Below are 14,043 nucleotides of genomic sequence, written 5' to 3'. Positions count from 1 at the left end.
GTGTGTACTTTTATTTATTGGACCCAATTTTATTAGCCTTTGAATTTTAAAATAAATCAGTGTTATTCTTAAAATGAGTATATTTCTTAAAACAGTAGAAAATTTGTATAAACACTGTATAAAAATTACACTTATTTTGCAATACCTTAGTACAACTATAGATACATACAACAAGTATACAGTAGTTAATTCTACTATGAATATTTTTAAAACATATCAAAAATACAAATTCTAAATACAAATACAGTCAGAAGAAAATACTAAAATACTCAATAATATACTTACTTAACTTACAACTACAAACAACGAGAAACTAACGCATTTTCTCAAAATATTATAGAACAAGTACCTGTTGATCTTAAAAACTCTACCATAGATAAATTGCGCATTGAATAAAACCCTAAAAAATATAGTTTATTTTAATAATATCGATAATCTAGTTCTATTCTTGAGAAATTGCGTCATTTCCTACTTTGTATAAACAAATATACAAAAAATAAATAACATTTTACTTGGCGTGCTTTTTGTAGAATTCAGTCATATATTTAACTAAAACTTCTACCTCCTCGACAGTAACTGCATTATATATTGATGCGCGAATACCACCAACGCTCCTGAAAAAAAACATCAATTAGACTTAATCCTTATCCAAGTTAAGTATCCTTAATTTTAAATTTATCCCACTTAATTTAATGCCAAACTTAGCTACATTTGAAACATTTGGAATTTTTAGCAATTTCAGGAAAATAAAATCTTAATATATATATATATATAAATGTCACAATGTTTGTCCTCAATGGACTCCTAAACCACTTAACCGATTATAATAAAATTCGCACACCATGTGCAGTTCGATCCAACTTGAGAGATAGGATAGTTTAAACATGTAGGTACCACGGGCGGACCGCTAGTATGTATATATATATATATTTAACATTTTTTACGTGTCATATAAAATCGTAATAATTTAAAATTTTCAAAATAACTGTAATTATAATTTATATAGTAAGTAATAACGGTAGAAAAAATTCGATCACTAGGCAGGATTCGAACACGCGTCTTTCGGCGTTATCGGGGCGCCGCCCAGCATCTCTGCCACCGGTAATTTTACTCTTATTATTTCAAGGTCCAAAAAGGAATAATATATTCCTTATTCTTCATTTATTAGATCAAATGAGCTTTATTTAAAACTCACTCATCAAAAAGCGAAAAACAAGTCAAAATTTGTTTATTTTTCTTGTTATAATTAGCTGATACCCCGAGGACAATATGAAGGACAACAAAGGACAAATCGTAAAAATCCCTGTATTTAATGTTCCGTTTATAGACATTATAATACGTATCGTTTTACGATTCGGTTCTGCAATCGTAAACAAAACGTCAAGGACAAGTTCGGAATAAAAAGGTATCAAAGGAAGTGTGGTTGTTTTTCTTTTAACAATTTGTTTTTGTTTCATACTCTACTCATATTTATTTCTTACTAGCTTTCCACCCGTAGCTTCGCCCGCGCAGTCAAAGAAAAACCCGCATAGTACCCGTTCCCGTGGGATTTCCGGGATAAAACCTATCCTTTTTCCCGGGGTAAAAAGTAGCCTATGTCCTTTCTCGGATATCAAAATATCTCTATACCAAATTTCATGCAAATTGGTTCAGTAGTTAAGGCGTGATTGAGTAACAGACAGACAGACAGAGTTACTTTCGCATTTATAATATTAGTATGGATTTTCTTACAGAGATTTTCTTGCATTTGCTTTTTTTCAATTTTCGCTATAAAGCCCTCTATCATCAAAATAAAGTCCATTCAAAGTGGGTTCAATCGTTCTAAATGTTACTCGGCACTTTCTTGTACAGACGGACAAAAATAGGATACAATTTTATTTTATATCTTGGTATCAACACAAACACTATACCTACATAGTTAAGCATGCTACATCCAGCATCTTTGTCACATCACAATATAACATAAAACATTATCTATAAAAAAAAAGACGGGTTGCACTCCGGGAGTGCCCGCAGAAGTGAAAACTTGATTATTAACGTTGAGCATGTTTGATATTTTGGAATGGTATCCGTCTTACGCTTTTTCGATCAGGTCACGTGTCCTGACGCGAGTTTAAGATTTTATACCCATTACAGAAAAAGTGCTCAACGCCGCTAAAGAAGTTTTCACTTCAAAAATATAAAAAAACAACTTACCTATGTCCCTTCAACTGAATCAAGCCCAGAGCTTCCGCACCCTTCAAGAACTCCTTTTCCAAAGCCTCATCGCCCTTATCCGAACCAATTCTAAACGGAACATTCATTTTGCTTCTAGCGTTCTTAGCAACTGGTGCGTAGTAGAAACCATTTGAATTCTCTATTAAACCGTAAACCATGGATGCCTTCTTTGCTGCTAGTTCGGCCATTTTGTCCAAACCACCTTTGGATTCTATCCATTGAAGGCACTTGCCCATGACGTAGATACTGAAAGTAATATTTTAGTCAAAATTGGCATTCTAGGTAAATTTAAGATACTAAAGTCCGGTCGCGGAGCAGAAAGAATTTTGTACAATGACCTCTTTACCTACTGACAGTGGTCACAAACATTTTTGAATGAAGTGCAGTTTACATGAAATATTTGGAGGAGAAAATATTTTGTACTAATTTATTAAATAAATGTCCTTTATTCATTTACAATACTAATTATTAGTTAGTTAAGTACATTTTAACTTTTTCAATAACAACGATATATTATATTATAAAAAAAGTGTTCGTGTACACACATAAGAAGTGAAACTTCTTTATGACCTTATTTTTCAAAAAATAATTTACTATGTACAATATTACAGAAAAACGTTAGTCTAACACGCGATTTCGACTTAGGCGGATTTTGATTGGACATAAAGAGTTTGAGGTTTATTCTTATAAATTTTGAATTCTCAAAATCATAATTGAACACCTGACATTAATCAAGCAAACACAAACCTTACGCTCTCAGGTTAAAGGTTTACAATCCCTAAGGACGGCGGTCATTGCACCTGTGCGAGCAAGACACATTATTTTTACAAGGGAGTGACAGTGACAGGTAATAACAGGTTAATGTACGAAATTCTTCCTGCTCCGCGACCGGACTTTAGCTGTGCTCCAAGTATTCAACTGCGTGCAAAATCAATTCTTCTAGATCATATTGTGTCATTCTTATAACCTATATTACTGTAAAGTTTCACCCGAATGCGTCAAGTACTTTTTCGTGAAAGAGTAACAAACATAATTATATACATCCATCCTCATAAACTTTTGCATTTATAATTTTTGTAGATAGAACTAGCAATTTATTCTGTGGTTTTTAAGTCTCGTGATGTTGAGCGTTAAATATAATATCATGATAATGGCGCATTGACCTGATCGCAGCAAAAAATGCCCAGAAATTTATTTGTTATTCTTCCGTATTTAGAGTTAATAAACTTAAGGCTGCAGTCTAGCAAAATTGCGTTTTCAACAAGTTATTTGACAATTTTTTCCCGGCTAATGAACTGATAAACTGAATTTTTTTTTCTTGTTTATCAATTAGTGTTATATACGCAATGCGCGTGAATTTTTTCACATTTATAAAGTTACTTTATGTTACCTTAATCAGGCCTTCAAGATAAGTCTATTTCCCCCAAAGACATTTCGAGCTAAGTTTGTGCACTCACTACGTTGCAACCGATTACAATTTACACAATCTGATCAGCGCATTATTATCCTTATATAGTCGTTATTAAAAACTGCTGAATACAATTGCCGAAAAACTTATGATTTTCTTAATTAGAACGTTATAAATTCATTAAATTTCCCATTTTTTGCCTTACAAAATCTATTGATAAATACTGCTAAAAGTTATTTTTTCCATTAATTTATTCGAGTTGGTTGAAGACCAATGAGTATTAATCCTTTAAAATTTTTTTTTTTTTAATTTTGATAATTCTTTAAATATTAAAAAAATATTTAAAATAATTAGGAAAAATCCTAGCGAATTTCTTTAGTCGCGCTCCTTGGGCCGGAGCGTTCTGACGTGTGCTCTACGCTCGATTTTCCTTCATACCGAAGTGAAAGTTGCTCTACTTCATTAAATTTAATATTTTTGTTAATTGATTATTTTTATCTTAGTTTTGTGCAAATATTCGTATTTTTAAACATTTGATTTCGATATGGAAAATAAACGAAAAAAATAGATACGCGTGTAACTACTAGAAAAAAAAATTATCTTCGAACATAAAGTTAATGAAACCAAATAGATTGCAAAGGTGATTGGCAACAATTTCTTTATTTTACGGGGTGTCAGTAAAGGGATGTATATTTCTTTAAAACTAAAGTAAGCTCATAAATTTTCTTATAAGTAATATAATTTTTTTGAAGTTCCAAAAATGTTTATTTTTCGTTTGAGAAATACGAAATATAATATAAACTTGTATTGAGAAATTGAACTTCCCAAGTTCATCCGGGGAAATCCCCATACGGAGAAAATGATTTGTTTACTCCAAAATTGATCCGAGGTGTTTGAATTTTTTCTTCATTTTAGTCATTTTCAACGTAGCGGCATGTTGTTTGACTATTAATTTTGTAACATAATACAGGATGTTGGTTTTATATTCTGATCTTACAGACGCGCTGACAAATTTAGTCCGCCATTTCTAGTTTAGTCTACCAACTCTAAGTACCAATATTAAAACGAATGGATTATCATCACATCATCAAAACTCAGATGTAATGGAAGATCACAATAACATAGAAAATTCAGTGGGTGTTGAGAACTAAACAAACAGAAGTAACAGAGACGCGAAGAATAAAAAAAGAGGATGAAAACGATAATTCGTTGATGCTTTCCCTTTTCGACGTATTGTTAGGGTACATCACCAATCTGCAAAAAACAAAACTGATGATTCCCAATTGCTGATTAAAAATGAAAAACAAATAATCGACAACAGTGGTGAAAATTTGCTGATCACAATGAAACATCCTTCAGTGGTAGCAGATTTACTCATTTCAAATGTATCGGTGAACAGCGTAAAGGAGAGGAGGACAGGAAAACATTATGAATGTGGATGGTGGATTGTATACAGGGTGTAATCGATAAGTATGTGCAGGCGATTATGACGTTATTATTGCAGGTATCAAAAAACTTAAAACTGATATCGAAATTACTTTACCTAATGAGCAAAATGACAATAATAACTTTTTAAAAGTATAACGAGAAATATCTAAAAAATTTACTTTATACACTCCCATATCAAAAAGGGAAAATGGGACTAGTAGAAGTTAAATGTCTAATTCCGGCAAAAGACATGAATGCGGAAGATGCGGTTAAAAAAAAAATTAATATTTGAAATACAATGCAAAAAATAACACTTTTGTCATAGATAAGAATCATGACTATTTTTCTAAATTCAGGGACAACTAAACGTTGCAGAAGCAGAAGTCTGCTTATTTGCTGTTTGGACTGGAGTGAATAATTCGTTAAAAATAGAATATATAAAAAAGTATGTAACGTTTAGGCAAAATAAAATGATGGACCATTATCAAGATTTTACATAAATTGCCTACTGTCAGAATTGATTGATTCGAGACTTCAGCATTCGATGCCCATCAAGGACCCATCCTATATCATTCAAGCGATTGAAAAAAAAAAGAGATAAATCCAGTGCAACCGATAAAGCATCAGAATGCTAGCAAAAGATTTATTAGGTTTATCAATATAAATCTATATATTACACATAATATAATAAATCTGTAGAAGACGCGAAGACTGACATCCGCGCGGACGGAGTCGCGGGCGGAAGCTAGTCAGAAATAAATATATTTTGTTTTCATTTGCGTATTTTTCTATTTTATAATTTTTTAACACAAACATTACATTTTTTGTATTATATACAAAATTTGTTTATCCGTTTTATTAGTTAAACTGAACAACTTTCACTAAGAAACTTAGGTCGAAAAAAAATGTATAGAGTTATGCATTTTGTATGGAAAGCTTATTTTTTTTTATATTTCGTCCAAATTTCTTTGTAAAAGTTGATCAGTTATATAAACATGAAGTTGAAGATATCAATAGAAAGTATTCGCAAATGTGTACGGATAAAAAAAAATCACCCGGTGTAATTTTCACGAAAATTGTTTCAAATTGTCATTTTTGGTACTTATTACGAATATTAAATTATGCATACGAATGATTGAATTTTTAAAAATTAAGTGGAGCAACTTTCCCTTAGTACATTTGTATTATTTACATATAGGATGACAGGATGCATTTGTTTGCACTACTAGACCAAGCCCTTAATGAAATGGAACGCTTATATTTGGATAAACTAGTTGAAAGGCAATCTGAAATAGTTAAAGGTAGGTTAGCCGCATTCTGTCTCATCATACAAACCGCAATATAATGTAAATCGAGTTAACTCGAATCTGATTACGAATGTGGTTATTACGAGTTACTATGGAAATGTAAGCAAATCTATCGCTAAATGACAGCTTGTCAGTTAAAATATATGAGTAGGTACCTAACTCAATTATTTATAGAAAATTCTTCAGCAGAACTACGTTCTCATATATTGGAGCAGTTACAAAGTAATAGAAAATCACAAATATAATCTGAATAAACAATAAAATTTTACTGTGTTATTTAAATAAATTATTGTTGTGTGCGTTGAATAGTCTTTATCCTAATCCTATCTAATTACATCATGTTACAAGGTTATCATAATTTCTGCACTTAAATTTAATGGTATCCACAATGCTATAAGCAAAATCGAACTAAATATAAATAAAATATTTGCGAAAATTACAGCATATTTTATTTCATCACCTGAACATAAACTTCAAAAGATAAGAGTAAGCCAGTTAAATACCGCTTTTAACCGGAATGTGAACAATGAATAATAATTGATAACGCAATATTGATAAAAATCACAAGAAACAACTGGGTCAAAGAGCGTTTATTATTGGCACTTCGTAATTTTCCCACACAATTAGAATGATTAAATTTTTAATCATAAATTGTAGAAGATTTATACGAGAACATAATTATTTCTATTAATAGAAACGCTTTGTGTTTGTGCATGAGATAAAATAAAAAAGAAACGAAAGAGGAATTTTTTTATAGTATCCGTTAAATTAATTTTTCTGGCTTCGGACTATTTTATATAACAATTTGTCATATTATATGTATTATCGGGCACTCTGTTATTGGTATTATAAAAATATGTAAATCCAGGTTATAATCTACTTTTGTACTAATTGTATTCAACTTTCATAATAATATTATGTAAAGATATTGCAAAAGTAAACTGCTGTATGGTCTGAAATTACAGTTATAATTTGATATTATGTACATTGAACTTAAACTCCTAAAAATTGACTTTCAATTAATTAATTATTCATGTAAATATTCGATTACGTTACATGATCCAAGTTCAAAGATTACAAGAAAGACAAAACGTCTCGGGGTCGGGGGAATTTTTACTTGTGTATCAAAACGTCATTAGTTAATTTATCTTATGATAAAATTGTTTTGTTTCTCCGGTCATTCATTTTATCAGTAAATGTTCTTCAGGTTTACTTTCTTAAGTATGATTCAACAATGTGATCCTTTACAATAAGTAATCGATGTTGGATTACTAAAATAATATTTTCTTTTCTCCTTCTTAAAAATGTTTAAAGTTAATCCCAAGACTTCCTAAAACACTCATTATACAATTGCACGCAGACCTATATTTTTTCTACAATTTCGGCAATTCTCTAGGCAATTCATTATACATCCAAATCTTTCCAGACAAAGTTATAATGAGCAAAACTCAACTCACTTATCCACTAACAATGAAAGCATTACACAACTTTTTAGGCAGTCTTCTACAATAATATACAATAACTAACCAGAATTTTAAACAAAAACATAAATAACTTACGCAAACATAGGCGGAGTATTCAAAATAGAATCAGCTTTAGCATTCGCAGTCCAGTCTAAAACAGCGGGACAAATTGGTAGCGCTTGGTTGAGAAGATCTTCCCGTACTATGACTAGAACTACTCCTGACGTTCCGATGTTCTTTTGAGCACCCCCGTATATTACTCCGAACTGGATAGAGAAATAAAAATTATTACAAACAACCCACACTGGAGTATATTAATAATGTTATGGCATTTTGGCAAACTGGAGATATTATGGAGGTCTGTAAGGAATTTCTCCAATGGACAGTCCATTGGAGAAACTCCTAATTAAACCATAAAAAAATTGGTCAGGATAAGGCAAAAATCTTAGAAAATCTTTGACGTATTATTGATATTATTACGCAAGGGTGTCCCACACAGTGTCCCACCGTTGGTATACTAAGCTCAAAGGAGGTTTTAGTTTTGCATATTATGCTGAGTACGTAAAAAATACTTATAAAATTCCAGACGCATTTTTTTTTTCAAATAGATGAATTCTTAAAACTCTATGTGTAGACCCCTAAGAAGCAGCCCGCCCAACTTTGCCACCCGCACGTGAGCTGTTTTCATTGATAAAATGCTCACATTTAGAAAGCGGTATAATATGCCGGCTGCGCGAATTTAGAGAAGAAAACATGGATTAAGTATATGGAACAATTTAGCAAAAAAATTTTGACGTAATTTTTTTGTTTAAGTATTTTTTACGTGATGAGTGTAGGTATGCAAAACCACAAGTCCCTTCGCGCTTAGTATACCGATAGTGGGACACCCTGTATAATATATGTACACATTTATAACGCACCAGAACGTACCTATTACTATTACTTACAAATAAGATAAATAAACAGACACAAATTCATTTCATTTTATTTATATGCATTTTTACAATTTATAACAGCACAGAAAATTAATAAGTACGGTACGTGATATTTCGGATTCTGAGCAGCTTTAAGCCCGGATTACGGTACAATATATGCATACGTTGAAGATGAAATATTTTATAATACGCGAGAATATCTAGAATATCTAGAAGAAAGAAAACCCATCGGTCTTTAAAATACACATCCTATTAGATCAAGTCCTTCAAACCCTTCATAGACTTTGTACTCTATTTAAATCAGGGAATACGAAACTGTATTCATTTCTAATGTTATTTTCTCTGCATTTTTATGTGGACTATAGTGGGTGTATCTTATTTTCTTCAAAATATTGGATATGAAGTAAGTAAATAATCAATATCTGTCTGTTATCGGATACAGTTATTTTTAGTGAGCGTTTGACGATAACAGCTATCAAAAATAATAATATTATTATGACGATTGTCACGCCTCACGTGTTTCGAGTCAACAAATCGACGTTGTTGCTACGATGTATTGAAATTTTGCTATAATATGTACATTAACGTAAATTAGCTTTTTAGCTATGATTATAAATTAATTCTTAAGTAGAAATATAACATAAGGTAGATAGAAGTACACTTCTATAAGAAAACAAAAGTAAAACTTTATACGACAGAAGTTCCACGAACTTCAAGATTGTAAATATCGTACAGGCTGTTTTTCCCGGGAAAATGGAAGCCTGTATTCTTTGAAATCGTTGTTGTACTAGAAAATTATTCCTTTATTGCTTTTGACAGCCTCCTCGGTATAGAAGTTAATGCGTGGTCGTAAATCTTAATGTGCTAATTTGATTATCTACTTGAAAATAATTGATCAATGAAAAAAAATATGTCAGTTGCATTTGTCCCTATTAACAATAAACTGAAATTGTTTAAAATCTTTATATCTATTTACTATACCTTGGACACGTCTAATTTCTTCGACATGAAGTTAGAACTCATATCAGCAACTAATGGCACTCCCTTTGTGTCCGGAATGAAATCAAACTCAACACCTGAAACAAGTAACCATATAAACGATAAATAATATTCTATCCTTAACAGGGATTCAAATATCCTGTTTATTTTGCAATATATTACGTCATGTTATGCGGTTACTAACTTTTACTTAACCTCGGATACCTCGGCAAAATCTATTTTCCTGCAGTTCAAATACGCGGGAACTTATAACAGCTGATATTCTTTTAGGTGGATAATGGATATGTCACCGTCATCTGGTTGAATATGTTATTTGATTGAATGACTAGCGCGTTCATTGAATGACGACATTTAATTGTTATGAAAAGTAATTCAATCAAATATCAGATTCAACCAAATTACTACGACATAAATATATTGTGTACCTCTAGATGCCCTCATAGTACAGAGAAATTGTAACAAACAACCATAAAACGGTTTTCAAGAGAGGAGAGAGAGAATTGATGTTTAATTCAGAGGCTAATTAGAAGTCGCTAGTGTCCAAATTTGATTTCGGAATCTTCTAATTTTCATTTTTAATTATTCAAATACTTATTAGGTTCTTACAAAGAATATTCTTTAATGATAAAAACCCTTACTTCTAATACAACTATCACTAGTCGCAATAGATTACCAATCTCGCAAACATTTTATTGACGATGAAGATAAATTTAAATTTTGTTATCACACAATATGATAAGGCTTGTAAATAAGTAAAAATAAATAACATTCAAATAAGGCAAGTATTGCATACGATCGGATATATTTTGTATTAAATTAAATAGGTTTGAAGCGTTTTTCCATCATTTTTTATCAAAATTAGTCCAAAATATTTTGCTGCAGTTTCGAAATTATTTCAATACTTCGTCAAAACTGCATTCTTATAGTTTTTGTAAAGTAAAGTCAGGTACAACAAATTCCAAACTAGATTTTTATAAAATAAATGGTTCCAATAAAAATATATGTATATTTAAATCACCTGCAATAAAAATGAATTATTGCCAGTTCACGATACCCTTTCCTAAAATTCGATCGTGTTTTATATTGCTATAATATTTTAAATTTGAATTGTAATAGGACTGTTTTTTGCGATAGATATCTGCTACTTAATCAATAATAAAAATGTAATCAATACCAAACTACAAAGGGACTAGATAGCTATTGACAAAATCGGCAATCACGAGGAGTAATGGATTAATATCTTTTCTATTCAATAAAAAATAATGCATAATTGCATGACATTGACGGTGAATATATGCGTAGAAAGCGCCCCTGAAAGGCATTTTCAGTTTTAATGAATTATGACGTGCCGAATTAAACATTTTGAATTATTCTGTAGTGAAACAATACAATTTACTCCAGTAAAATAGATTTAACTTCCACTTCACCAAGATCTGTAAGATCATAATTGGCTAAATGCTCAAGCAAATCAGCAACAGTCCGAAATAACTCCCGACCTTAATCTAAATTTACTACCTGAAAACTTAATACTCGACCATTTTACAATTCTAGGAGAAACTGAAGTGAACTGATACAAAATATTAGTTCTAGAACGTTCTAGAAGAAAAGTTAACGTACCGTGGATAGTTTCGTTTCCACAAATATAGACGTATGAGGCATTAGGGTCCAGGTTCCAAGTAGATTGGTCTGGGATGCCCACATAACGATCTGTTGGCGGCAAAACCATATTCACTTTGCCATATTTCTTCGCTTCTTTAGCCGCCATTGCTGACCATGATCCTGGGAACAATACGCAATTTTAATTTTTGATATTAGATGTGTAGATTGTAGAAATTGGAATAAAATTCAATTAAACTTGAAAATTCTGAAAGTATAGGAAACATTAAATCTTTGAATGATGAAATAATATAACTTGGTTACGAAATACAGTACGATAATTGGCAGTTATATTAATATAAACTGGCAGTTCTATTCACTTGTGCGATCATAGGTTATCACGCCTGGGTACAAACCTAACCTACATCAAGTAGGGCTGGACCGATTTGTACGATCCGTTTATCAGATTCGATTATGGCACCCCAACTAATACAATTAGTAGAAATCATCCGACAAACTTTACGTAAAATTATAAGAAGACGGAATCAGAGTAAGGGGCTAAAAATCAGCTCAATGAAGGTTTCAAAGGCAATTCAAAATATTAATCCAAAATCTATCACATATCAAATATTATGAGTCCGAAATATATTTGACTTACCTGTTACAACGTAATCCGCAGTACCCGTCCTTGAAATTAAATTCATAGGTACAGCAGCAAATTGGCCCTGACCACCACCAGCGAGAAACAGGATTTTGTAATTGCTGGGTACATTTCTGCAAATAATATTACGACTAAATTGTATCTGATCCTGTGGAATATCTTGTTTACAGATTTTAACTGAAATCTATGTAAAGTAGTAGTAATAAGACTATTACTTCTATTTTTTGTGTAGTTTATTTTCTATTTTTATAATATGAGGATGCATAGAATTTTACAGTGTCTCAATCTATATTAATTTTAAGGAAAATCTAGTAGTTAGATCACTTTAAAGCGGGAAAACAATTTCCACCATTTATACTATTGATGTAAAGACGACGTTATAAGGAAAAAAACACACCTTTTATTTGTAGTTGTTCTATTGTTTAAACACGAATTGATTGTGCTTATAATAATTTAAATATCGGTGGGCATTTCTACACTTATTTGCATGTGCCTAATTTATACATTTTTTTATATTCAAATGATAATTAATTATTTAAATGAACAGCGTATTTTGATATTGTAATATTTTCAGTAAATAGGACATATTTTACTTACAACAGTCTTCTAACAACATTTTGTATCTCAGTATTAAAGGTCATATATGTAGACGACCGGTGACTGGTCTCCATCAAACTTATTCCCGATCCTTTAAAGTTTGTTAACTCCTCTCGTATTGCTTCATACACCTATAACCATAAACTTGTATGCTGTATCTATTTGTGGTATAATTTAAATTATTTCAATACATTTCAATGGGTACTTACATCTTCAGGCATTTTCGCCGGGCCGGCACCAAAATTGTGAATTTTCGGCATATTGTAAATTTATTTAATTTGACGCAACCACTCACTACCTCATACAAAAGACAACTGGTTTGCGTTGATATGTGAACCGGCGTGACTGGTGACTGTGGCACACTATCACACTATATTATATGTAATTACGTCGCTCGCACAACGCTTGATAAAGAATTTTAATCATTCATTGACAACGGGCGGACAAAATAGTGTCAAGTATTATTTGTTATCGTTCATGATCATTGATTTATATACTTATCATGTGTTTATTCATCGAAAATATCTATTTAAATTTTGCCTTTAACGCAATCCTATACTTAATACATATTATATAAATGCGAAAGGGTGACACGCAAAATGCACGCATGTATCTACACAAAAAAGCCATGATCATATTCTAAGTATACCTATAATATATTTGATTTTACATTGTTAATACATAATACATTAATTATAAATAGATACATATAAATAATAATGGTCCTAACTACCCACATAATATCCACCTTATTATTTAAAAAAACCTTACATTTTACAGGTTCTCAATTTGGAGCGCACTGTTTCAGACGAAACAATATAGGTACTTATACCTAGTTACAAAACCTAATTTAAAAAATAAAATATGAAGTGAACTAAGTAGTTACATCAGCCGTTATATTAAAGCCATTTTATTTTAACCACTGCGACATACACATAATATTATCGTATGCATCGCCGATCGTGCAGTGCATATTATATAGTTTTTGAATTTCAATCATTAAAATATGATGTTTAGAAGTAACTGGTAGTTAGGTCACAGAATAATAACTAGTAGTTAGTAAGTAACTACAGAAGCTTTTCTTCGCAATAGATTTCAAATAAATAATATAACTATAGTCAATCACAAAAACAATATGATTTAAATAAGCTCGCGTTCCAGTCGAAGCACATGTTGATAAATATAGTTATAGGATTTATTCGCATTTTTTCTTCAATATAAGATATCCGCAGTTTCCATAGTTCTCGAACCTCTTCGTCGTAAATTCTTTGATATGACTTTCTTCATATTATAATTGTATCTAACTATTTTACGATATTATAATCAAATAATTTTGATCATTTCATGAAAAAATCGCGCGTTTAGTTGGCCATATCGAGAAACGATTTCTTACATTGATCTACTCAAACCACATCATGATGTGGCCAATAAA

The 14,043-nt window shown here is 31.2% G+C and overlaps 1 protein-coding gene across 1 annotated transcript; it reads right to left on the bottom strand.

Moving 5' to 3' along the window:
- Nucleotides 1–17: 17 nt before the first annotated feature.
- Nucleotides 18–13,769, bottom strand: LOC149485110 (phosphoserine aminotransferase). The gene is made up of 8 exons (XM_089699837.1): nucleotides 12,821–13,769; nucleotides 12,612–12,742; nucleotides 12,012–12,127; nucleotides 11,375–11,536; nucleotides 9,740–9,834; nucleotides 7,920–8,089; nucleotides 2,197–2,463; nucleotides 18–614 (listed from the first exon to the last, which is right to left on the bottom strand). The coding sequence occupies exons 1-8, from the start codon at nucleotides 12,869–12,871 to the stop codon at nucleotides 509–511; spliced, it is 1,098 nt and encodes a 365-aa protein (XP_089555963.1). The 5' UTR covers nucleotides 12,872–13,769; the 3' UTR covers nucleotides 18–508.
- Between the last annotated feature and the right edge of the window lie 274 nt (nucleotides 13,770–14,043).

The sequence above is a fragment of the Colias philodice genome, chromosome 10, assembly GCF_061535455.1.
Source record: "Colias philodice isolate Cphi_HAF_F1 chromosome 10, ilColPhil1 Martin Lab GWU primary, whole genome shotgun sequence".
NCBI lineage: Eukaryota > Metazoa > Arthropoda > Insecta > Lepidoptera > Pieridae > Colias > Colias philodice.
This window is presented reverse-complemented; position numbering and strand designations above follow the sequence as displayed.

Bases quoted from the DNA above. Each gene is read 5' to 3' on its own strand.
- LOC149485110 (XM_089699837.1), bottom strand. From the start codon at position 12,871: ATGCCGAAAATTCACAATTTTGGTGCCGGCCCGGCGAAAATGCCTGAA. The intron at 12,743-12,820 runs GTAAGTACCCAT...TTATGGTTATAG, and splicing joins CGGCGAAAATGCCTGAAGAT to GTGTATGAAGCAATACGAGA. The intron at 11,537-12,011 runs GTAAGTCAAATA...TATTGTTCCCAG, and splicing joins TGCGGATTACGTTGTAACAG to GATCATGGTCAGCAATGGCG.